The 24396-nt window shown below is 37.5% G+C and overlaps 1 protein-coding gene across 2 annotated transcripts in view; it reads left to right on the forward strand.

Annotated features, from left to right (window-relative positions):
* The window catches only part of ABAT (4-aminobutyrate aminotransferase), a 125567-nt gene that overhangs the window by 66763 nt on the left and 34408 nt on the right, over positions 1-24396 (forward strand). For both annotated transcript variants that reach the window (XM_007498673.3, XM_007498674.3), the window contains exons 3-5: positions 14770-14867; positions 16347-16376; positions 17818-17935. In XM_007498673.3, the coding sequence (XP_007498735.1) occupies positions 14770-14867; positions 16347-16376; positions 17818-17935 (246 nt within the window). The remainder of the gene's footprint in view (positions 1-14769; positions 14868-16346; positions 16377-17817; positions 17936-24396) is intronic.

The raw sequence follows: 24396 nt of genomic DNA on the forward strand, positions 1-24396 counted from the left end.
ATGGACATATGTAAATAGATATAAGAAATGTCATGGTGGTAGAATTGAGTAGTCAGCAATTCTTTGGAGTCATGACATGATGGAGAGTCAAAGATAACTCTGAAGTGTAAAATTCAAGTGTCAAAGAATAAGTCATAGAAACAAACACCAATGGGGCAGCTGGGTGGCTCAGTGGATTGAGAGCCAGGCCTAGAGATGGGAGATCCTAGATTCAAATCTGGCCTCAGACCCTTCCTGGCTGTGTAACCCTGCACAAGTCACTTAACCCCCATTGTCTAGCCCTTACCACTCTTCTGCCTTGGAACCAATACACAATATTGATTCTAAGATAAAAGGTAAGGGTTTTTTTAAAAAGGGAAAAAAAAACAATCATCTACTTCATTAAAGAGAATGACAGTGAAGAGACAACATATCAGATTTTATGGAATACAACCAAAGCACTTCTTGGGGAAAAATGCATATCCCTGAATGCTTATGTCAATAAAATAGAGAAAGAGCAAATCAATGAATTGGGAATATAACTGAAAAAACTAGAAAAAAGAACAAATTAAAAATCTACAATTAAAGCCTTAATTGGAAATCCTAAAAATCAAAGGAGAAATTAATAAAATTCCAAGTAAAAGAACTATTGAATTAGTAAATAAGACTAGGAGTTAGTCCTATGAAAAAACAAATAGATAGAGCACTGGTTAATTTGATTTAAAAAAGGAAAGGAGAAAACCAAATTACCAATATAAAAAATGAAAAGGGCAAATTCACCTCCAATGAGCAGTCATTAAGAGCTATTTTGCCCAATTATATGACAATAAGTCTGACAATCTAGGTGAAATGGATGAATATTTAAAAAAATATAAATTGCCTAGATTAATAAAAGAGGGAAAAGAATACTTAAATAACAGAAAAAGAAATTGAACAAGGATAAAACCCAAGTGCCTCAAAGACCTAGTTTGGAGCAGAAAGATAAATTGTCATTTGCAAAAAAGTACCCTGGAGGTATTAAAAAAAATCTAGATTTTTGTGGCTCTGTGGCATTCATTTCATCCACTCCAGCCTATCCTCTGCCTAGAGCCCTCATGCAAAAAGGAATTAGCCCAGATGAAGAGCATAGTAGAAAAAGCAAAAGACCTCAAATCATCCCACATGGATTGTTTATTTGTTTATGTGTAAGACTCTATGCTTTGAGGCAGTGTATGTGGAAATCAGTTGAAAGAAGGCAGAATTTGGAGTCAGACAACCAGGGTTCAAATTCTACTTCTGATGCTATCTGTACAATCTTGGTGAAGTTACTTCAGTATTCCAGGTCTTCAGTTTCCTCAAATGTAAGATGAAGGCATTGGACTAACTGAGCTCTGAGGTCCCTTCCTTCTCTAGACTCATAATCTTATTACTAGATAACCTTTAAAATCCCTTGATGGTCTAAATCTTTGGTCCTATGATCTTCTGATTATTGTTCATTGAATTTGTTCAGTGAACTGGGGCTTAATCCTGACCTTTTGTATCCACATGAGTCCCCCTGTTGCGGTGGAATGCTTACACTAAGGATAAAGAAGACAGGAGGCATTTGAGCAAAGCAGATGTCAGTTTGTATTTCAGCTCTCACTCTGCCGAGCTGTGTGTATCCAGCCCTGTGGGTCTGACTGGCTTGTCCACTTCTGCTCAGAGGCAGAATTGCCTTACCTGATTAGTTCCTCCATCCACAGCCGGTGGGTGAGAATCTGTTCAGCTGCCCATCACCCAGAGACTGAAGCAAGTGGGGGAGTGAAAGGTTACCTGGTAACAAAGAGATTGGTTTGGGGTGGGGGTATAATTCAGCCAGGAAGCAACATCAGCCTCCTTTCTCACAATGGGTAGCACAAAAATAACAAATTAAAATAAAAAAACAATGGGTTCATACAGTCCTGATTGAAAAGTTCCATGAACTCTCACTGCCTCTCAGGCCTCCATCTTGGCTGTGGCCATGTTCTCAATGCTCAGAGTGCCTTTGTAAAGGTCCCATCTCTAATAAGTATTCTCCCCACCCCCTCCCCAAATCATCATCTTTTTTTTTAATAAAACCCTTACCTTCTGTCTTGGAATCAATACTGTGTGTTGGTTCCAAGGCTGAAGAGTGGTAAAGGCTAGACAATGGGGGTCAAGTGACTTGCCCAGGGTCACACAGCTGGGAAGTGTCTGAGGCCAGATTTGAACCCAGGACCTCCTGTCTCTGGGCCTGACTCTCCATCCACTGAGCCACCCAGCTGCCCCCCCCCATCATCATCTTAAGGAAGAGCTGTAGGGACATAAATACAGACCCCAGAAGCCCCATGGACTATCTTCACCTTACAATATGAGGAGACGGCCAAAGCCTAAAGAGGTTAATTGGCTTGTCCAATGCCACAGCAGGATAAGGGCCAGAGGTAGAAAAATTTGAATCCAGATCCTCTGACTCTAAGGCTAGTTTTCTTTTCACTGTCCCACACTGCTTGAAAAATATAGAAAATATTCTCACTGTAGCAAGCAAGAGTCTAAGAGCCACTCTGATCCCGTTAAAAAGAAAATTATTTGTTCAGGCTTTTGCCCTGATTAATGAAGCAAAACTCAGGAAAAGAGAATTTAAAGAAGTTTATTTAAAAATCTATCAAGGTAGCAACACATTAATGGGCTGGTCACTAGAGATCAGCAAGGGATTCAAGATGGAGCCAGCTCATTGATAACTTTCATATTTGGATAAGTCCTCGTCCTCCAAAAGATGGGTCATTGCCTCTCATCTCCTCCCCAACTGCTGCTTCCTAAGGAAATGAGAGTAGATGAGGGGAACAGGCTTCCTTCCACAAGGGTGGCAGGTAATACAGAAGCTGCAGCCTGGCTCAATGTCTCCTTCCACAGAGCCTCCTCTAGCACTGATGGGCAAGCGAGACTGGGAATGGTAAGGTCACCTAGTCATGACGCTCAATATTTATCCTCTGGCTTTCAGACAGAGACACTGGCCGTAGTGCCCAGTCTCAGCTTCCGTAGACCTGATTCCTTCAGAACAAGACAGTTCCCAAAGAGCCTTCCCAGATCCAAATATATGATCCTCTGAGCATGAAAGCTGAACAAGTATTTTCCCAGAATAAGAACTAAGATTCATATCGTGCTTCCTCATGTGCTAGGCACTGAGCTAAGCACTTTTTTACAAAAATTATTTCATTTGATCCTCACAACAACTCTGGGGCATCCCCATTTTATGGATGAGGAAACTTGTTTCATCATGGTTTTCTGGGCAAAGATTGCTGGAGCGATTTGTCATTTCCTTCTCTAGTGGATTTAAAGCAAACGGGGTTAAGTGACTTGCTCAGGGTCACACAGCTAGGAAGTGTCCAAGACCCAGTGTGACCTCTGGTCTTCCTGACTCCGACCCAGGGCTGTAACCACTACACAGCCTAGCTACCCTGGAAAACTTGAATTCAAATCCCTTCTCTGAACCAGCTTAGTGAATATGAGCAAGTTGCTTAAGCTCTATGAACCTCAGTTTCCTCATCTGCAATATGAGAATAATATGAAGCCAACCTTAGAGTCAGGAAGACCCTGGTTCAAGTCCTGCCACTAACACAATCTGAACTACATGACTAATTTCTCATTGTTCCATGCAATCCTCAAGGACTACAAGGGGCAACTCTGTATTGACAGAGGGAATTGTACACTAGGAGGTTCCTTTCATACTTGAAATTCTAGCATCAGCTCCTCTCGCACCCCCGAAAAGTACTAATAAGTACCTACTTCACAGGCTTCCTGTGAGACTCAAAGAAAATAATGGATGTAAAGCACTTTGCAAAAATGTCCATTATTATAATTTTGGAAACTGTGGCTGCAGTAGAGCTAAGTAGGCAAAAAAATTGTCAGAACCCAACTGTGACTACCACGAGGAAATATGTATTGCAGGGTTGATAACACAAGGACAAAGCAATGGAATACTTTTGTCATCAGACTGAACCTAAAGCTGGGGTCTCTGGGTCTCTAGTTATTAACCAGGGCTTCAGAGAGTCCTCAGCATGAGCTCTAGACAAAGGATGCTTACGAAATCAATGCCATATGTTTGAAAATGCATAAGCCTAGAGAAAGGTGGAGCATCAGGACTCTGTCCTACCCCGCTTTCCTTGTCTCCAGACTTGCCCCTAGAACCCCATAGGCTAGCCCCTTGTTCTCTGATCAAGTGAGATATTTGCAAAGTGGCTGAAGCATAGCAAGCACTCAGTAAATGCTTTCTCTTCCCCCTTCTTCAGAGATCCCCGACTTTCCCATTTTTGCTCCTACAGCTGATAGAAAACAATTAGGCCTTTTCCCTGGAGCAGAATAGTAATAATTGGATTTTGATGATTTGACTTGTTAGATTGAGCATTTGATTGGGGGAACATTGACCACATGTCTGAACATCACAGGAGGGAGGGCAATATAATACGCGTTTTCTACCTACAGGCTTTCAGAATCTTCATGAAGACACCGAGATAAAACAAAACAGCACACAGCCTTGGGCAAATCCTTTCAGCTCTCTGTTGAGTCATTTCCATCATGTTGGTCTCTTCATGACCCTATTTGGGGTTTTCTTGGCAAAGGTACTAGAATGGTGTGCCATTTCCTTCTCCAGCTCACTTTACAGACAAGGAAACTGAGACAAGCAAGATAAAGTGACTTGCCCATGATCACACACCTAATAAGTGTCTGAGGCCAGATTTGAACTGAGAAAGAGGCGTCTTCCTGACTCCAGGCCCCATACTTTATTCACTGCATCACCTGGCTGCTCCTTTTCAGCTCTCTAAGCCTCCAACATTTGCATTTATAAAAATCAAGTCCCTTTCTGATCAAACTCTGTGGTCCTCTGAATCTCTGGGAATAATCCATGACAGTACATCATCAAGTGCTGGATTGAATGAGAGTAAAGAATTATATGCTAAGTGCTTTTGGAGATCAGAAAAGCTCTTGGCTAATCTAGGTCCAAGTAATCAGAGGAAACTTCTTGGAAAAGGGGGTGACAAATAATCATTAAACATCCTCCCTGAATGCTTAAGGGGAGCTGAGTCCAAAGACAGACATCCTCTTGGGTTTTCAGTTCATTACTTTAACTGAGTGAGATCCTTCTTTGGGCACTAGTCTAGAAGCCAATAAACTAGGGTTTTAGTTCCAGCTCTGATATTAATGCGCTGTGTGACCTTGAATAAGTCACTTTTTAGTGACCTCCCTAGATCCCTGTTCCATGGCTATCAATTTTAAAGGTTCAGAGTAAAGGTTTCTAGTTCTTGAGCAATAATTATAGAATTTATAATACTAGAGTAAGTTTCTTGAGGGTAGGAAATGTGTCTTCATCATTACTTTTCATCATTCATAATTAATCTTTAATTTTATCTGTCAACCGCCCTGAGCCTCATCTATAAAATGAGGGTTTGGGGTTGTCTTTTAAGGTCCCTCTGGCCCTAAATATATGACCCTTATGATCCCGAGATCCTTTTCAGTGCCTCATACATAGAAGACCTTCAATATATAGTATCCTGTTCAGTTGATTTATCCAGGTTCAGTTCCATATAGGAATCACTTTCAAGAGCTTGAGACCCCAAACAATAGGGGTTCCATTTGGACATCATAAAAGAGGCTTCCTAAAGCAAATAACCTTTTTCTCATTGTAGCCTCTGATGTAGTCTATGGCTTGAGTTGACGAAATAAATTTAAATGAGAACAATGTGTTTCCAATTTTGGCTCTGGCTTACATAATGCACCTGTGCATCTCATTATCCTTTTCCCTCCATTATTGTCACTCCTCTCTTTGGCACCAGAAGAATCCCTGCTAAAGGGTTCATTTGTTTACATGCTAAAATATGGTAATTAGAGTCCTTTCATGCAACTTATTCCAGGCACTTAAAAGGCCAAGCGCTTCCTCCAAGTTACCAGCTGAAGAATACACTAAAGTCCCGTTGCCTAGATATCCCTTTAATTGGAATAGTAGATGGTTGATGCAGACCCTCCCTGAAAACAGGGAAGAATACACTAAAGTCTCCGCGCTTAGATACCAGAATAGGAGAATGAGCCTTGTTTGATGCAGACCCTCCCTGAACTCTTGTGGCTGCTGTCACCTGGCATTTTATGCGCCAGTATTTGCTGGATGTTTACTGTGGGTGGTCATTTTGGAGGATCAGAACATAAGCGGTCCCCAGTAACAGTATTTTGGGGAGAGCAGATTGAAGTATAGAATTGTAAAGCAATTAAAGAATTGGGCAGCGGGTAGGCATGGACGCAATCCCCAAAGTGATCTGTCTGAAAACATTAACCTACTCAGGTTTTCCCATGTGGGCTTCTACTCCCATAGTTTCAAGGAGAATCGGCTTTTTATAAGACAATTTGGAGAGGTCCACATCAGCAAGAGAAGTCGGGTCAGATGTGTGACAATTTTCAGGTAGAAACAGTTAAGGAGTGACTATGTGACAAATATCAAGGAATAGGAGCATCCAGGTCTGGAGACATGGAAAATCCTGGGTTCAAAAGTGGCCTCGAACACTTCCTAGCTGTGTAGCCCTGGACAAGTCACTTAACTCCCATTGCCTAGCCCTTACTGCTCTTCTGCCTTGAAACTACTACTTAGTTCCAATTCTAAGAAAGAAGGTAAGTGTTTAAAAATAAAAATAATCAAACATTGGGGAATACTAAACTGAAAACCAAGTGTTGCCTCCCCCCACAGTGATCTAGGAACAATGGGATATAGAGTCAGTATAACTTTCAATACTTCCTTATATAGTCCAGTGGGCTCCTCCTGGCCCAGAGAGCAGGGGTGAAACTAACCAAAATAATTGACTTAATGTGGTCATCACATCAGCTTTCACCCTATTGGATCCTTAATTCCTTAGTTCAGCCTCAGCTTTCCCCAGCAGCAGAAACTACAGGCATGTGTCACCACATGGGCCCTAAGCCCCCTATTATAGAGAAGGTGCCCACCTGCACTGGTAGGGGGGGTTTTCCTCACTTCTCGTTCCCTACACCAAGGATATCACAGGTTGAAGTCCCAATGCTGAATGAAATTCAGGTTCTGGAGAAATCAGGCCTGATGCAATGACTGTCATTTTCACTCAGTGTATAAATAAAAGGAAAAATTCACTGTGGGCTGAAGGTCAATTTTTCATCCCTACAAGCTGAGAAATAGTCGTTTCAGAACAGCAGCAGTTGTGCTTATAGGATCTTGCTGTCATTTGATATTCACTTGGTTATTCAGTCAATAAATGTATTAAGCATCTACTATGTGCCCAGGACTGGGCTAAACACTGGAGAGGCAAAGAAAAGCAAAAAAACCCAACAACAAAAACCCAGTTCTTGCTCCCCAAGAGTTCACAATTTAATAGCATATGATGAGCAAAATTAAATTACATCTGAGATTAACATTAAATAAGAAAGAGAATGTCTTCAAGATAATTTATTAAACTAAAAGAGTCTTTAAGATTATTACAAAAATTTTGCTGTAATCTCTGCACCCAGGTTCTTAGAATAGTAGGGAGATGAGAAGTTCTCATTGTGTTCCAAGGAGGTTTTACTTGTAGGTAAAAGTAAAAAGTTTCTTGGTATGGTGTGATTTAAGGGAACCCTGAAAAAAATTCTCTTTTCCTCCAGAGTCTCTACTGGTTCACCAGATACCTGAAGTTCTTACCCAGAGGCTGCGTATTCACAAATGTTTGGGAGCACTATTAGTACCATATTCTGGTTTGGCATTCTGGGGTGAATAAGTTTTTGTTGATTAGCCTGGGAACCTAACCATGATCTAGAAGAATGCCTTCCACGTCCCACCTATCAACTTACCAGCCTATAGCCTGAAAAGCTCAAAGAGTACATAAAGGAGACCCAATTCCCATGGGTGGAGGCATTGAAGGTTGAGAGGGGTATGACTGAAAAAAGCCAACAATCCATTAAGCCATTTTAGTCAGCCATGTTGCCCAAATTAGTTTTGCACTTTAGTCCTAGAAAAAAAGAGGCCCTCAGGTAACAGTGTGAGTTTTGAGGGTGCAGAAAGGTTGTAAAGGACAGGATGCTCCCTGGGAAATAAAACCCAAATAAATTACTAAAATGGAGTTTGGAGATTCCCAGGCAACATGGAACCCTATAGCTCAAAGTAAATGTGGTGGAATTAGGGGGGAAAAAGTAGAAACTACGCAAAAAGGATGATCCTTACCTACATCAAAATTCATCTTTTATTATCAAAGTTTTGCCCTTTGCTTGACTTGAGCTTGGAAATACATGACATTCCTGGATAGACAAGAGGTATGGTTGACCAAGTCAATAGGGGCAAACAGAAGATAAGAAGAAAAGAAGACTTTTATGAATCCTTAAAATTGCTGTTGTTGTTTAGTTGTTTCAATGGTGTTGGACTCCCTGTGACCCCATTTGGGTTTTTCTAGGCAAAGATATTGGAATAGTTTACCTTTTCCTCCTCTGGCTCATTTTAACAGATGAGGAAATTGTCCAAACAGGATGAAAGGACTTGCCCAGGGTCACACAGCTAGTACCTAAGACTGAATTTGAACTAAGGAAGATGAGTCATTTCTTGTGCAATTTAGTTGCCTTACCCATAGTTAGTCCCACTTAAATATATTTATCTGAAATTGAATGTTTAAAATTTTTTAAATTCTTTTTTAAATTTCTCAGTAAGAAAATTCTTTCTTTTGACTTTAAAAAGTAAATTCACTTTTAATTAATGCAAAAATGACAGAGGTATGAAACATTTCATATAAAGTCAAACTTTTTTCTATGTATTTTGTTTTGCTGAATTTTTTTCTTTTAAAAAAATCTTTATTTTTAGAGATGGCTATCTGTGAAGGGAGATGTAATATAAACAAAGTAAAAATAAAAGATGGCCAAAATTTTATTTAAATGTTTCCTGAATCTAAAGACTCTATCTACAAAGTCATAAAAAGGGGGAGGGTTAAAAATGCAGATTTTTAAAAAATTAAATTATATTCTTTTTAGTTCATTTATTTTCTCGCTCCATCTGCATGAAAAATAAAAACAAAACTCTCCTAACACATTTGCATAGTCAAGCAAGACTAATTCCCAAATTAGCCTTATCCAAAAAGCCAGATGTCTCATTCTGAACCTTGAGCTCTATCAGAAAGTGGGTAACATGTTTTGCCACTGGTCCTCTGGAATCCTAGTTAGTCACTGCACTGATCAAAGCCCTTAAGTCTTGAAAGTTGTTTTTCTTTACAATGTTGCCAGTGCATCAATTTTCCTCTTGGTTCTGCTCACTTCACTCTTCATCAGTTTATACAAGCCTTTCCAGGTTTCTCTGCATTCACCCTTTTTGTCATTTCTTTAAAACATGATGGTATTCCATTACATTCATATTGTTCAACCATTTCCCAGTTCAAAGACAATCCCATCACTTAGTTTCTATGTTCTTTTTTACCACAAATAGAACTTCTATAGATATTTTTGTACAGATGGGTCCTTTTTTTCTCTTTGTTTCTCAGAGGAATAGATCCTAGGAGAGGCATTGTTGAATCAAAAGGTTAATAACACCTGCAGCTAGTTCAAAAGTACTTTCATAACAGTTAAACCAATTCATAGATCCAACAGTTATAATAAATATGACAAAGCCCTTGAAACATTTGTTGTTCTTTTTTTTTTAATCAACTTTGCCAATCTGAGGGATGTAAGAACTTCAGAGTTGCTTTAATTTGCATTTCTCTTTAGTGATTTGGACAATTTAGTTATAGGTATCTTTGATTTTTTTATTTAGAAAATTGCCTCTTCATATCCTTTGACCAAGTATCAACAAGGGAGTGCCTTTTAATTCTTATTAAGTTTGAATGAGTTCCTTATATATCTTGCAAATGAGACCTTTATCAAAGAATCTTGCTATGAAAATGTTTTACAGGTCATCCTTTGTAATTTCAGCTGCATTGGTTTTCAGCAAAAACTTTTAGATTTTATGTAGTAGCAAAACATATGACCACTTATCACATGTATATATGGGTACATGATTTGGGTTTAGGCTTTAAAAAACTGCTCTATAGTAAAAATGAATAATATGGAATTAGGTATCAAGTGGTAACATTTGTACAACCCTGTGGATTTGCTTGTCAACTCTGGGAGGGGGGAGGATAGAGGGGAGGGAAAGAAAATGAATCATGTAAGCATGAAAAAAAAATCTTAAAATTTAAATTAAAATAAAATAATAAATGTTATGTAGTAAAAAGTTTCCATTTTATCTTTTTTACACTGTTTATCCCTTTTGGTTAAGACCTTAGCCATAGGTCTGAAAGGTAATTTCATTCTTGGTCCTTTAAATTGTCTATTTTGGTCAGGTTGTCAGTTACATATCCATTTAAAGGTTATGATGGTATTTGGTATGAGATTATTTGACTGTACCTAGTTTCTTACAGATTGCTTATACTTTTCCCAACAATTTTTGTCAGTTAGTGAGTCCACACCCCTAAAAGCTGGGTAATTTCAGCTTTTCAAATACTAACTAGACTACTTAGTTTGTTTCATTTTGTCCATTATGTACCTAGTCTTTTCCACTTATCAATCTCTCTAGTTTATAACATTTTACTTATTTGTAGTATAGTTTGCTATCTACTGCTGCTAGGCCCCTTCCTTCCCACTTTTTTTTCATTAATTCCCTTCATATTCCTCACATTTTGTTCCTCCAGTAGAATTTTGTTATTATTTTTTTCTAGTTCTATAAAGTAATCCTTTAGTAGTTTGATTGATAGGGTACTAAATAAGTACTTATTCCTTCAATTTCTTATCTTACTACCATAGCTAGCATTTCTAGCACTGTCAAATATTATCAGTGATGATGTACATCCTTACTTTAATCCTGATCTTTTTGTAAAAACCTTTGATTTTCCCCATTCCATGTAATTCTGGCTTTTGTTTTTTAAGTAGGATTTGCTTATCAGAGTAAGGGAAAATCCATTTGTTTTCAAGAAAAAAAAAGGAGAAATTAGACTTTAAACCAATATCATTGATGAACACTGATGCAGAACTTTTAAATAAAATATTAATAAGCAACAGTCTATTATAAAGATTACTATGACTAAATTGAATATATACCAGGAATGCAGTCATTTCATTTTCAGGAAAACTATTAATATAATAGACCATAATAATAACAAGAAATTTGGATCTCTAGAGGGAGCAAATGCCCTGAAGCTATGGGTTGTTATTCTTTGGCCACCTACTGATATTTTATCTAGTGGGTAACCAGTTCATTGAGAGGTCTGAAGCCATATTATCTTAGACAGAATTGAATGAATTTGTAATGTTGAGCCTAAAAAGAGAGATGTTTGAGAGATAGCTCTTACCTAGGAGAGAGTATGGCCCAGAGGTTGCAGTTTGCTGCGGACCAAATTGGGTCTATGTCAGCTTTTGTACTACCTGGGAGCTAATAATTGCCTTTACATTTTTTAATACAGTAAAACTTTATTTTAAAATATAAAAACCATTCTTAGCTCATAGTTCTACAAAAACAGGCAACAGTCCTTCCTACAAAGGAAAGAAAGATAGAGGGAGGGAGGGAGGAAGAGAGAGAAAGGAAGAAAGAAGGAAAGGAAGAAAAAAAGAAAGAGAGAGAGGAAGGAAAGAAGGAAAGGAAGGAAGGAAGGAAGGAAGGAAGGAAGGAAGGAAGGAAGGAAGGAAGGAAGGAAGGAAGGAAGGAAGGAAGGAAGGAAGGAAGGAAGGAAAAAGAAAATTGAAAAAAAAAGGAACTAACAATACTACATATTGGGGGGGGGGGGGCGCTGGGTAGCTCGGTGGATTGAGAGCCAGGCCTAGAGATAGGAGGTCCTGGGTTCAAATTTGACCTCAGACATTTCCCAGCTGTGTGACCCTGGGCAAGTCACTTGACCCCCATTGCCTAGCCCTTACCACTAGCACTTACCAATACACAGTATTGATTCCAAGACAGAAGGTAAGGGTTTAAAAAAAATACTACATGTTAGGACTTGATTTATTGTTTTGTTGATTGTCTAGAATTAAGGAAGAGATCAAGAAAATATGCATAATGTAGATTAAACTTTAAAGTGTGTTATGTTTTCTGATAGCTGATTGATTGTTAGCCATTTACCACTGTTTCTACCCCCAGAAATATTGAAAGAATCTAGATGACACCCATATATCTGATGGGAAACTGATGAGGAGATTAAATCAAATAACTTTGTACAGTAGATTTTATGCAATTCTAAATTTCCATTATTATATTGATCTGAAATTATTTGGTGACCTTTTACATTACTGTGCATTTTCTGGTTCTATGTGATTAAAGAAAGAAGGAAAGACCACTTCAGTTTCTCATTTGAAAAGGGGTTAAAAATTAAAGAAATCTTGCTTGTTTCTCATATCTCTCTTCAATATTTCTGAAAAAAAATCATTGGTTGCTTTATCAGAAAATAAATCTCTGGTCTCTGCAGATAGAAGATAACAAAAAATACTAAATTATGAATTTCCTTTGACCCAATGATACCATTCCTAGGCCTATACTCCCAAAAGATCAAAGAAAGAAAGAAAAGATCTATAAGTATTAAAATATTTATTGTAGCACTTTGTATAACTTAATCCCCATGTATTGGAATAGTTCAACAAATTATAGTATAGGAATGTAAAACAATGCAATAACTGGTTATGATTTTGGATGACTGATGTTACCCAACTCTAGACAGAGAAGTGATGATCTCAAAGTGGAATAAGACATACAGTTTCAGTCAAAGCCAATGGAGGTATTTATTTTGCTCAATTCTATGTATTTATTACAAGGATCTTGTTGTTCTTTTCTTTTTCCAAAGGGGAAGGTTAGGGTTAAGAACACAGGGCAGAATAGAGATAAGATAAAGAGAGGAGAAAGGAAAAAAAAATCACTGGGACATTTTAGAAGAGAAGAAAAGGAAAGTCCAGAAAAAAAGGCACAGACAAGCAGGACATATTCTGAAACCAGGAACTGAATTTAGAGAATGTCCTAAAAGTCTAAGCGCAATTTTAAGCTATTAAAGATTTTTAGGTGATCCTATATACGTAAAAGGAAAACAAATTACATGTTTATATGTACAAATGTCTTCTAATATTCTACCATTTATATATATGGAAATACCCATTTTATTTATATCTTAAGTTCAGAATAAGAACAATTTTATAACTTTAAAAATTAAAAGAGAAGAATAAGTAAGTGGAGAGTTCTCATGTTAATATAGACGGTTAACAAGGGTCGCAATTAATATTTTAATCCAGAATTTCCTGATATTTTTCAGAACCTTAAATATTTGAATAAAGTAACCAATTTCCTATCTCTACACCATACCATCCAAGTATGGTATGGAGTGATCCTAAGTTCTCAAAGACTATGCCAAAAGACTTCAAGTTTCTACCATTCTTACCAAGTTAGGAAGGCCAGGTATAGTTTGCTTGCCTGTCATTTGAGGATCAGCCAAAACTGGAGATATTTATCACCTAGAAGACCACTGGGTTGTGAAATCTTTTGTCCTAGCAACTCTTTAAGACTGTCTGCCAAATCAGAGTTCTACAGCTTTCATGGGTGGAAGGGATACTCACACGAATTAAGTCATTTGTCTTCAAAAGTATTCCCTTTTAAAAATTATTAATTTTATTTATTATTTTTTAAAACCAATTTGTTTTAAGTTTGCTTATTCATGGATTAAAATAAGGCAGGTGTTTCATTTTCTACATTTATTAGGATACATTCTGTTATATCGTGTGGTTCATTTGAAAGCCTTCTTTGGTATCTTGTTCATGGAAATTGAAGTACAAATTAGTTATTGTCATCTGAGTTTGCTATTGTTCTCTTTAAATCAATTTTCCTTCTTTTTCACTTGCTTTTTTTATTATAAGGGAAGATAATTATCAAAGAATTTTTTTATTTTGAGGCCACTAGCAGGTCATTTCTTTTTTGTCTGGTGATTTGTTGAAAGTCAGCCTCATATCACTTTTATCTATTTTAGGAAGGAGGGAAGGAAAAAAAAGAGGAGAGGAAGAGAGGGAGAGAGTAAATGGAAACCAGAAGACCATTTATTGGGCTTGTTGAAGGAATTCTTATTTTACCTACAGGTTAGATTAGATGATTTCTAAGACCCTTTCTAGCCCTGAGAAAATAAGTTGGAATCTCAAAGAACCAGCTCTCATAAAAAAAAAAGTGATGGATCAAGAGTTCAGAATGAGACACATCTTTAGATGTGGCAATATGGGGATTTGTTTTGCTTAATTATGTATATTTGCCTCAAGAATTTTTATTTTTGCTTTGTTTTCATTTGGGGATAGAAGAAAAGAGAATATAAACACTCATTTGAAAACTTTTTAATTTTCATATGGTTCGATGGGGATATGATTGGGCATATAGACTCTAAATGATCACCATAGGGCAAATATTAATGGTATGGAAATGGGGCTTGATCGATGATACATGTAAAACCCAGAGGAATTGTGCGTCATCTACAGGAGGTGGGGTTGGGGGAGGGCAGGAAAAGAACATGAATCTTGTAACCGTGGAAAAATATTCAAAATTAATTAATTAAATAAAATGTCCCCTCAAAAAGATAAATAAATAAATTCAATTTAATTTTAAAAAGAATATTGAGAGAAAGAGAATGATTGTTCAACAAGTTGTTTCCTCAGCTATAAAGATCTTAGATCATTGTTCAAATGATACAACCTCTTTTAGCTTCCTCTCCTCCAATCTCAAAAGCACCTTCTGATTTATGAAGCCTTAGATTTGCTGTAAGTGGCTGTTGAATTTGTTACATTGGTCTCATAATTTTCTTATTATTCATTCAGGTTGCAGGTCTGTCAGCCAAGCTGCAGCCAAAATTGATGTCGACTTTGATTATGATGGACCTCTGATGAAGACTGAAGTCCCTGGACCTAGATCTAGAGTAAGTTGGCCATATGTAGCATGTGTGAATTGAGAATGAATTTAAGAAACATGAGATCTTTGAGGCAAAAAAAAGCCAGATAGACTGTTAGCTACCTGCAGGGTGGCCTACAGAGAAATATTGAGTGTTAGCTGGGATTGCCTTATTTTCAGGAGATTGCCTTATTTTCAGGAGAGTGCTCCCATCCCTTTTTAACTCAGGTCAACATACAACAAAGAAAAGAAATAATAAACAGATTCAGTGTTGGCATCATAAACTAATGGAGTCTAAGGAAAAATTAAGGGCTTCCTCTCTTCCATTTTGACTTTACCAGTTACAGTCAACTCTCCAGTATTCAGGGACTTGGGTTGTGTATTATCCAGGTCCTCTGCTTCACTTACTCCTTTTATTGTCCTCTCCATAACAGAATGGGAAAGAGTAAACCAAAGCAGACAAAATACAAGCCCAACCATTTTGCTGCTTGTTGGCAGCAAGCACTTTAAGAGGTCTCTGGAGGCCTGCTCACCTAATCCTTGTTGACTGACAACTAGGATAAAAGATTTGACAAAGAGGAGGCTATAACTATTGATCGGCTTTTTTGTTCCTTCAGTCCCTATCCACCAGGCATCCATCACGCATGCTGCTTGATCTGGGACAAATCCGATCTCCCTCAATGGTTGCAAGTGGAGGCTTGTACTATCTCTATCTTTTGGATAGTTTATACATAATTTCTTGTTTAGTCATGTCCAATTCTTTGTGATTCCACGAACCACAGCTATCCAAGAGGTTTTCTTAGCATGGATACTGGAGTGGCTTGCCATTTCTTTCTCCAAAGGATCCAATAGATTCTTTAAAAAATAATAAAAATAATTGCTTACTCCTAAATGCCTCAAATACCAGGACAGAACATTTAGCCATGTTGTGGTTGAATAGAAAGAATATGGTACAATGGAAAGAGTATTTACTCTAAAGTTGGAGTTCTTGAGTTCAAATCCTGCCTCAGTCTTACTTACTATCTATACATAAACTTGAATATTTCAGTTATTCTTCTCAGGTTTGTTTCTTCATCTCTATAATGAGTGGCTTGTACCACATGAATTCCTTGCCACATGGGTCCCTTCCCCTTAGTTCTCCCAGCCATTTTCAGTTCAGACTAGGTATAGAACCTAACAGAAGATTAATTTGGCAAAGACTCCTAGTTAATACTGATTCCCTTAAATCTTCGTCCTTTTGCCCTGTAACTTCTATAACTACTTTTTACTGGTGTGTTAAATTGGCTATTGAATTGTTTTACACACACACACTCCCTCTCTCTCTCTCTCTGTCTCTGTCTCTCTCTTTCTCTTTCTCTCTCTCTCTGTCTCTCTCTCTCTCTCTCTCTCTCTCTCTCTCTCTCTCTCTCTCTCTCTCTCTCTCTCACAAAGTTCTAATTAAAATTTTTTTTTCTAATAAAAGGCCTGATTCCTATTTCACCTTTTCTTATTTTGTTTCTGCTTTCAGGAATTAATGAAACAGTTGAATGGAATTCAGGTAAACTCTCCATGGACTATTCATTTTTTTATCAAAAATTCATGTTTCTGAACTTACAATTTGATCAGATGTTTATATAATGACTTTTCCAAATGCTTCTTACTGGAAGGAGTTGGGGCAATTGATCTATTAGGGTAAATGGATGACTGACAGAAGTGTTCCATCTCTCACTCAGATCCTGCCCAAAGACAGCATGGAAATGCAGGGAGAGCCACAACCTCTTAATTCCATTTGAAGTTTGCTTATTATGTTAAGCCTGATTGAAAAGTGATGTATCACTGAATAAGGGGAAAGGCAGAGAATCAGGGGCAGGATGCAGGACCAGGACTGTGTCAAGGATTCTTAGGGGGTCTGTATTCTTTCTTTGTGCTGACCTGTAAAACAAAGGACTTGATTATTCCTGAGAAAAGTTGTTTATGCTGGGTCGACCATCTGCCTTAGGACTTGGGCAAAGAAAACACCAAAAGATTCAATGACAATAACTCTTGTCACACAGTCATAACATCTGTATCGTTGCTTGTCCTCTTATGCATGCTTTTATTCAGATTCTAGAATTCTGATGCTTCCTCTTCCACTCTGTCCCCTTATCCCTTTCCCACCCCCAACACATCCGCCATATAGACTGAGTTGTCTCTTCTATGTCTAGGAATGGAGCCATCTGTTTCTCAATTAAAGGACAAATGAACTAGGCTTTTTTTTTTCTATTACAAAAGTAAGAAGGATACATTTGGCTCCTGACATTTTGACCTGACTCATTCTGATGCAAATTTTAGCATCTCTATATGCTCCTTTGCTTCCTTTTGCATTAAGTATAGATGTGGGATCTATGTAAATCCATGGGTCATAGAGACAGATCCCATATGAAGAGGAAACGAGGGGTATTCTAGGAACAAAAATCACCTGCAGCGAAGGGTAGCTGCTATGGTTTCATCCCTTGTTGCCATGATCAGAGCCAGATACTAGAATGAATGGACCACTGATACTATCCAGAATGGCGTTTTTGATATCAGCTTTCACCGGGGTTGCAAATAGGAACTAAGAATTTGGGAATATTTCCTACCTAGCTACATGGAGTCTACCATCCTGCTATGGGATTCTACCAATCTATGGCTAGCACAGTTCACTACATCTTTTAGACTGAATGCAGATTCTTAAAGAATCACAGTTATTCATGATATCTGAATGAGACCCATAAAATATAGGGTGTCTCAAAAGTGTAAACATAGTTTTAAGCTTTTGAAGTTTAAAACTGCACTCAGACATTTGGGAGAGAGCACTGCCCGGCATCCTTTCTGGATCTGTGTGGTGAAACCATGTCCTTGTTTAAGACTCGCTGATTAGGACAGAGATTGTTCCAATGGTTTTTTACCAATTTTTAAAAATACAAGGTTGACCTTGAATGGACCTGAAGCCTGAATCAGCTTCTCTTCTTTTCTGAAAGAATGCAGAATCTGTTCATTTCTTTTGCAACTACAATGAGAGCCGAGGAAACTACCTGGTGGATGTGGATGGCAACCGGATGTTAGATCTTTACTCTCAAATTTCCTCCCTTCCTATAGGTAAGTCTAGCAAAATAGGAGCATCATTGGGCACAAGGGGCACACATAAAAGAATATAAATGAATCAGTGCAAATGGGCAACAATTCAGCTGCTGAAAAACAATTCATATGCGTGTCCTATTACTGGAGAAGGAAAATACTTCATTATTTACCGGGAACTAATGATTTTTTATTTTTTATTTTTATTTATTTATTTTTGCAGTTGGGCCTCTTTCTAAGCTACTTGACCTGGGATAAACTTCCTCAGTGGTAGCAAAGGAATCTTGATACATCTTCATCACCATGGTCATCATTAACTTCATTAAGCATATATAAAGCAAATTAAAAACTTAGTCACCAGAAACCAAGAACTTAAAAATTAAGCCAGATAACACCAGCAGAGACTTAACATTTATATGACTTAACCATATTTAACAAACAAGTTGGTTAAACAACTAACTGAATTTCAATTAAATATGTAAATTTAATTCAGTGCAACAAATTGATAAGAGCTCTGGATTAAGAGCTCAAATAATTAAATCCTAGGTCTGGCTTGTCCAATTGAGCAAATCATTTAGCTACAGAAAAGGTTGGATAATCTTGTCTCCTTGATACTGTGCATGTGCAAATTTCAGAATTTGTAGGGTTTAGAGATGGGGCACAGATTTTATCTAAATATACATACAATTATTGTGCATTATGTGATAACCTATAAATATAAATAAAGTCTTCCAAAACTTAGAAGAAGAAAACAAAAAGATGATCATCAAATCTGGCCTTTCTCTTGGCTTCTCAATTCTGCACAAATACGTTGAACCAATAGCTATCCCCATACTACATTCATAGCCATGATCCAGAACCTCACTACTGTAGTTTTCCATCTTATAAGTCTGCCTTGTTGTTGCTGAAGGGCTTAACTAAATATATGATATGCAGGTCTCATATGGAAATACATTTAGCTCCAGGAAACTGTGATGTCAGTCTCAGCTGGAAGACTTACTTTGGTGTTACTGAGTGCTTTTTAAACCCCCTTTTTTTTTTTTCAATTCATTCTTTGCTAAATTTAAAGACTGTAGGCTGAAGAGTTGATGAAGCATGTCCCCTCAGAGAAAACACAAGATAGTCAATGGCAGAGATCATCTTTGGCTATCCTCCTACTCCCCATTACACCCCCTCAATGGCCTGAAGATATTCCTCCTGGAATATACTTTGCCTTCTACACTCCTGCATTTATCGAGGACATTACCTCAAACGCTTGCCATGAAAAGATGATTAGACAATAAGAAGCTACTGGGCAGAGAAATTGGGATGATGTCGCAACTGCTGCAAATTCCTTTATGAGAATCCATCATAAACTGAAGGTGTTTGAGTCTTTGTAAAACTTTTAGATTAAACAGTTTATGAATTTATTTATTAATTCATTGAATTAAATTAAATAATTTCTTGCCTATCTTACAGATAGCTTCTACTATATGATCATAGATCTGGACTTGAAGGGGCCTACCTTACAGGCCAACTGGTCCAGTTCTCTCATTTTTTTATAGAGAAAGCTGAAGCCTAGAGAGATAAAATGACTTCAGTCAATCAATGAGTATTTAAGTTCCTATTCTATGCCAGGCATTGCCCTAGATACTAGGGATGCAAAAGCAAAAGTGATATATATATAGATTTACCTTCAAAGGACTTAGCCAAGGTCACAAAGTCAATAAGTAGCAGAAATAGGTTTTTTTAATCAAGTCGTCTGATTCAAAATCTAAGGTTCCAGATTTGGTTGATTCAATACTAGAAAATAGTGACTGAGTGAATTCCAAGCTCTTTTAGCCTACTCTTTTCTAGATCTGCCCTTCTCAGAATTGCATCTTCTCTTAGAGTCAGAAGAGACCTTGACGGTCACCTAGTCCAACCCCTACCTGAAACATAAGTTACTTATACAACAACCTTGCCAACTAAGTTATTTATTCTGTGTTTGAACACTTTAAGTGATGGAGTACTCATTATTTATTGAAGTAGACCATTTCATTTTTGTAATGCTCTGATCTTTTGTTGAGCCAAAACATAAGAAACAAACTGTTTTCAAACAGCATTGAGTTCTTTCAAACATAAGCACTATTGATTCTCACAACATCCTTGAGAAGAAGAGCTAGGTGGGTGTGGGTATATGTGTATACCTATACATTGGGATGCTTTATTTTCTCACTGAATAGCTGACCTAAATTTTGACCCTACAGCTTTTCATTTCCTATTCTAATATTTCAAAGGTTCAAAGTTCCTCCTAGGTGCCATCTGCTCCCCAAGATTCTGAGATTGAGAACAAAAATGTTCATTTCACAAAATCATGTAAAGGAATTTACCTATCTTTTAGTCTAACCTCCTCTTTTTTAAATGAGGAAACTGAAGCCCAGGGAAGGGAAAGGACTTATCCAGTGTCACAAAGTAAGTTAGTAACAGAGACAGAACTGAATTTTTGTTCAATATGCTTAGCATTATCCTTTCCTGTGGAGCACTTAGAGCTTGATCAAACATTGAAAAAACCACTGCATCCCCGCTATTGCCTGCTATCTTAACTTTTATCTTGTCATTGGTCTTCAGTGACTCTGGAAGAATGAGGTTGACAACTTTGTGTGATTCTACTTCACTTACATCCAACTCACATCACTCTTTGAGGTCATTTGTCCTCTTCAAAAACAAAGGATGAACATCTTTCACTGTCCAAAACACCAAATAACTTTGCTCACGGAAATAAAGTTGCCTAAATTCATTGTTCTAAGCCCCGCCAAACTCATATATGGCTCCAATCCTCTAGAGGAACCGCGTTCAAGTCCCATTATTACTAATTGCCTAAATCTGTGAATTCAGACAATACCTGTTTTCTCATCTGTAAAATGACAAGAGTACCCAAGATCAGATGGGCACCACCAATTCTGCTGCCAAAATTAGATGACAATACAACTGGGAAATATAACAAAATAAAATTTAAAATACAAAAAAATAGATCATGTTAACATATGGTTTTCTAAGTCATGTATGGCTAAAGATATCCTTCTGTAAAGCTTGGTGGCCATTTCTGTTTGAGTTTGACACCACTGGTTTAGATGACCTCTAAGATTCCTTCCACTCTAAATCTATGAGACTATGAAGGAGGATAGGTGAATATAAATTATAGAGAGATAGATTTCATCTCAATATAAAAGAAACATCACAATACTTGGATTTGTGCAATAGTGAAATGGGCACTATTGAGTGTTGAGTTTTTCTTCATTAGAGGTCTTCAAGCTTAAGTTTAAAGAGGATGTCAATGCTAGTGCCATTTACCAGCTATAGAATTTTGTGTAAATCTCTTACACTCTCTAAACCTCCATTTCCTTATCAGTGTAGTCCTCTGAGGCACCCTTGCTGGAATGACACAGGGAACTCCTCATTACCCTCCAGCTACATCTATAAGTAGAAATAACACTGCAACTTCTTCCTGGTGATCTTTAGAGCTAAAAGGGTAATTGAAGCTGCAACTGGAATGGACTTTAAAAGTTTTCTGTTCAAGCGCTTCATTTCACAGATGAGGTCCCCAGAATTTAAGTCACTTACCCAAGGTCACACAGGTAGTAAGTCATTTTCTTTTTCTCTCTACCTCTTCTGAAAAAAAATGACAGTGGGTATTTAACCAGGTCACCTCTTAGTTCTCTTCTAACTCTGAATTCTATGGCCTTATGGTTAAGGCTATTTACTTTCCAGGCTTCATGTCATGAATAAGATGATCTGGATTCAAGACCTACCTCTACCATTTACTGTGTGACCATGGGACAAGTCATCTAATTTCTCAGAGCCTCAGTTTCCCCATCTGCAAAAAAAAAGATAATTATGCTTGTAGTGCACAAGATTTTTATTAGGTAGAAATGAGGTGATACAGGGAATGTCCCTTTGTTTTCTAGAGAAAAGTGCTACATAAATGTCAACTTTTATTAGGAGAGAGAAATTGAAAAAATGGATCTTGATGACTATTTTGACATAGCTTGGAAAAGCTGAGCATGGCCTTAAATTTAGAGTCACAATCATCCATAAAAAAAGGAAAGAAAAATGGCATTGAGAACTCCAGGTAGCTATGGGTTTTCTGATCTCAGATCAGGGTCTCAGCTATATCTTTACTATAGAAACCAGCAAACCAATTTGAATCTAACAACTAGATTATGCACCCTTAGGGATTTAATAGGACACTTCTTTGCTGGAACCCACTTATCAGTCAAGACAGAGAAGCCCCACTAACTGCCTGAGAAGAGAGATAAGGTATTAATTTGAAAAGACCTTTAGCCAGAAAGAGGCTTCCTGAGAGAGAGAGAGAGAGAGAGAAGAAAAGAAGAGAAAAAGAAGAAATAAGCCCTAAACCAAAGGTCTCCTTCCTTCCTTCCTTCCTTCCTTAAAGTAGCTAGAGAATTCTAACCCTGGGTTTTTTTCCTCCTCCCCTTTCTCTTCATCTCTTTCCTCCCCACCAAGAAATGAGGTTGACTTGTCATGTGATCAGGTATGGTTCAGGATTGAGGGGGAAATGGAGTTTCACCCTATATTTCAGCCCTTATATATTAACCAATCCAGAAGAAATTAGCTCAGAGGGTAAAAGAGGACTAAAAGTCCCACCTAAGGATTCCTGATCCATAATACAGTAACTGTGATGTTCCACAGAATTAGAGTTCGTAAGGTTTAATGCTAGAGGAAACATTAGTAACTTTATAGTCTTCCTTTTGCAAAGAAGGAAACTGAGGTGAAATAATCTATATAACATTAGAGATGCAGAGCAAACATTTGAGTCCAGATCCTTAAACCCCCAAATCCAATCATGTTGCTGTTTCCATGCTATAATATAGCTGAGACAATCTTAACAAGCATTTATTAAGTTCCTGCCATGTGTCAGGCAATGGGCTAAGTGATGGGGATATAAAGACAAAAATGAAGAAAATTTCTGCCCTATAGAATCTTAAATCCAATCTACATCCCACTATACTGCCACCTTTCCTGTTGACCTATTGTTAAGCTTTAAAAAATAATGCCAAAAATAATCTATTTTGTTTCCCATTAAAATGGCCCAAGTACTGGATTAGAAACAAGATTTGGATTTTGGTTGAAGTTTTGCTATTAATTAATTGAGTTGTGTGACATTGCATGAGTTACTTAATTTCAGGACCCCAGTTTCCTCCTCCTTCTCTTCCTTCTCCTCCTCCTCTCCATCAACAAATATTTGGTTAGTTCCTACTAGATGTACCCAGAACTCTGCTAGGTAGTGTAGTGGTTACAGAAAGGGATGAGGCATGGTTTCTGTTCTTACAGAACTTTTGGTCTAACTGAGGAAACATAAGAGGCATAAGAAGTCTGTGAATTTATAGAACACTGATTTGGAATCAAGATGTAAATACCAACCTCAGCTTGCTGCTTCTGTAACCCTTGGCAAGTCATTTCTTATCTCTGAACCTCATTTTCCTCATCTTTTAAATAAGGAGGCTGAGTAAAATAATTTATAAGAATTTTCCATGCTCTAATTCTATGGTCTTATATACAAAACCTCTACCAGAGGCTGGGAGAGATCATAGGATCATAGGTCTAGAGCAGGAAAGGACCTTAGAGACCAACCTAACCCAACTCCTTCACTTTGCAAATGAGAAAACTGAAGCCTAAAGGAGTTAAGTGACTTACCCAAGATCATATAGTCAGTAGGCATCTAAGGGGAATGGATTTTTTTTTCTCTCCCCTTTACTGTACTTTCCAGCAGGCAGAGGTTTCTTCTTGACATATATAAATATTTCTTGTTGATGATACTAGAGGACAGGTCATGCAGATGAAATTAAAGGAGGAAGAAAGGAGCTTAATTGGATGGAGAAATACACAGTGGAGTGAAAATCAAAGAGATTATTTTTAGTCATTCTAAAAATCCAAAAAGATAAGTGGTATCCTGCTAGGGAGGGTCTGAAATAATTATGGTGTTGGTCAGCCCAGATACAGTTTTAAAAGGAATCTGATTCTGATAGTAAATTTAGGATGGCAGGATTAAATATATTCAGCATGGAGCTCCTGGCAGTTAATTATGCACCATTCTCTGACATCTCTTCTACTGCTTTCTTGAATGGTCAAGATTTGCATGTGAAAGAATTGTGAAAACATTTCTCTGTTTTTACCTAGTTTCTCTAGTCAGCTTCATGAGGCTAGGGATTTTTGCATCCATCCCCTACAAATTAATTCACAAGCTTTTACTAAGTACCTACTGTGTATAAGGCACTGTACTAGATAACTGAGTATTCAATGACCAAAATGAAAAATAGTCCCTACCTTCATAGAGTTTACATTGTTTTGTTAATCTTATTTTTAGTCACATCTTTTGTTTTCATGTTGTCATTCTTGCCCATCTAATAGCTCCTAAGAACAAAAACTCTTTAAAAGAGAAAGGCAAAGCAGTTGGGTTAAACTAGTGATGATAAACCTATGGCACAGGTGGCATGCAGAGC

Source organism: Monodelphis domestica, chromosome 7 (genome assembly GCF_027887165.1).
Source record: "Monodelphis domestica isolate mMonDom1 chromosome 7, mMonDom1.pri, whole genome shotgun sequence".
Taxonomy (NCBI): Eukaryota; Metazoa; Chordata; class Mammalia; order Didelphimorphia; family Didelphidae; genus Monodelphis; species Monodelphis domestica.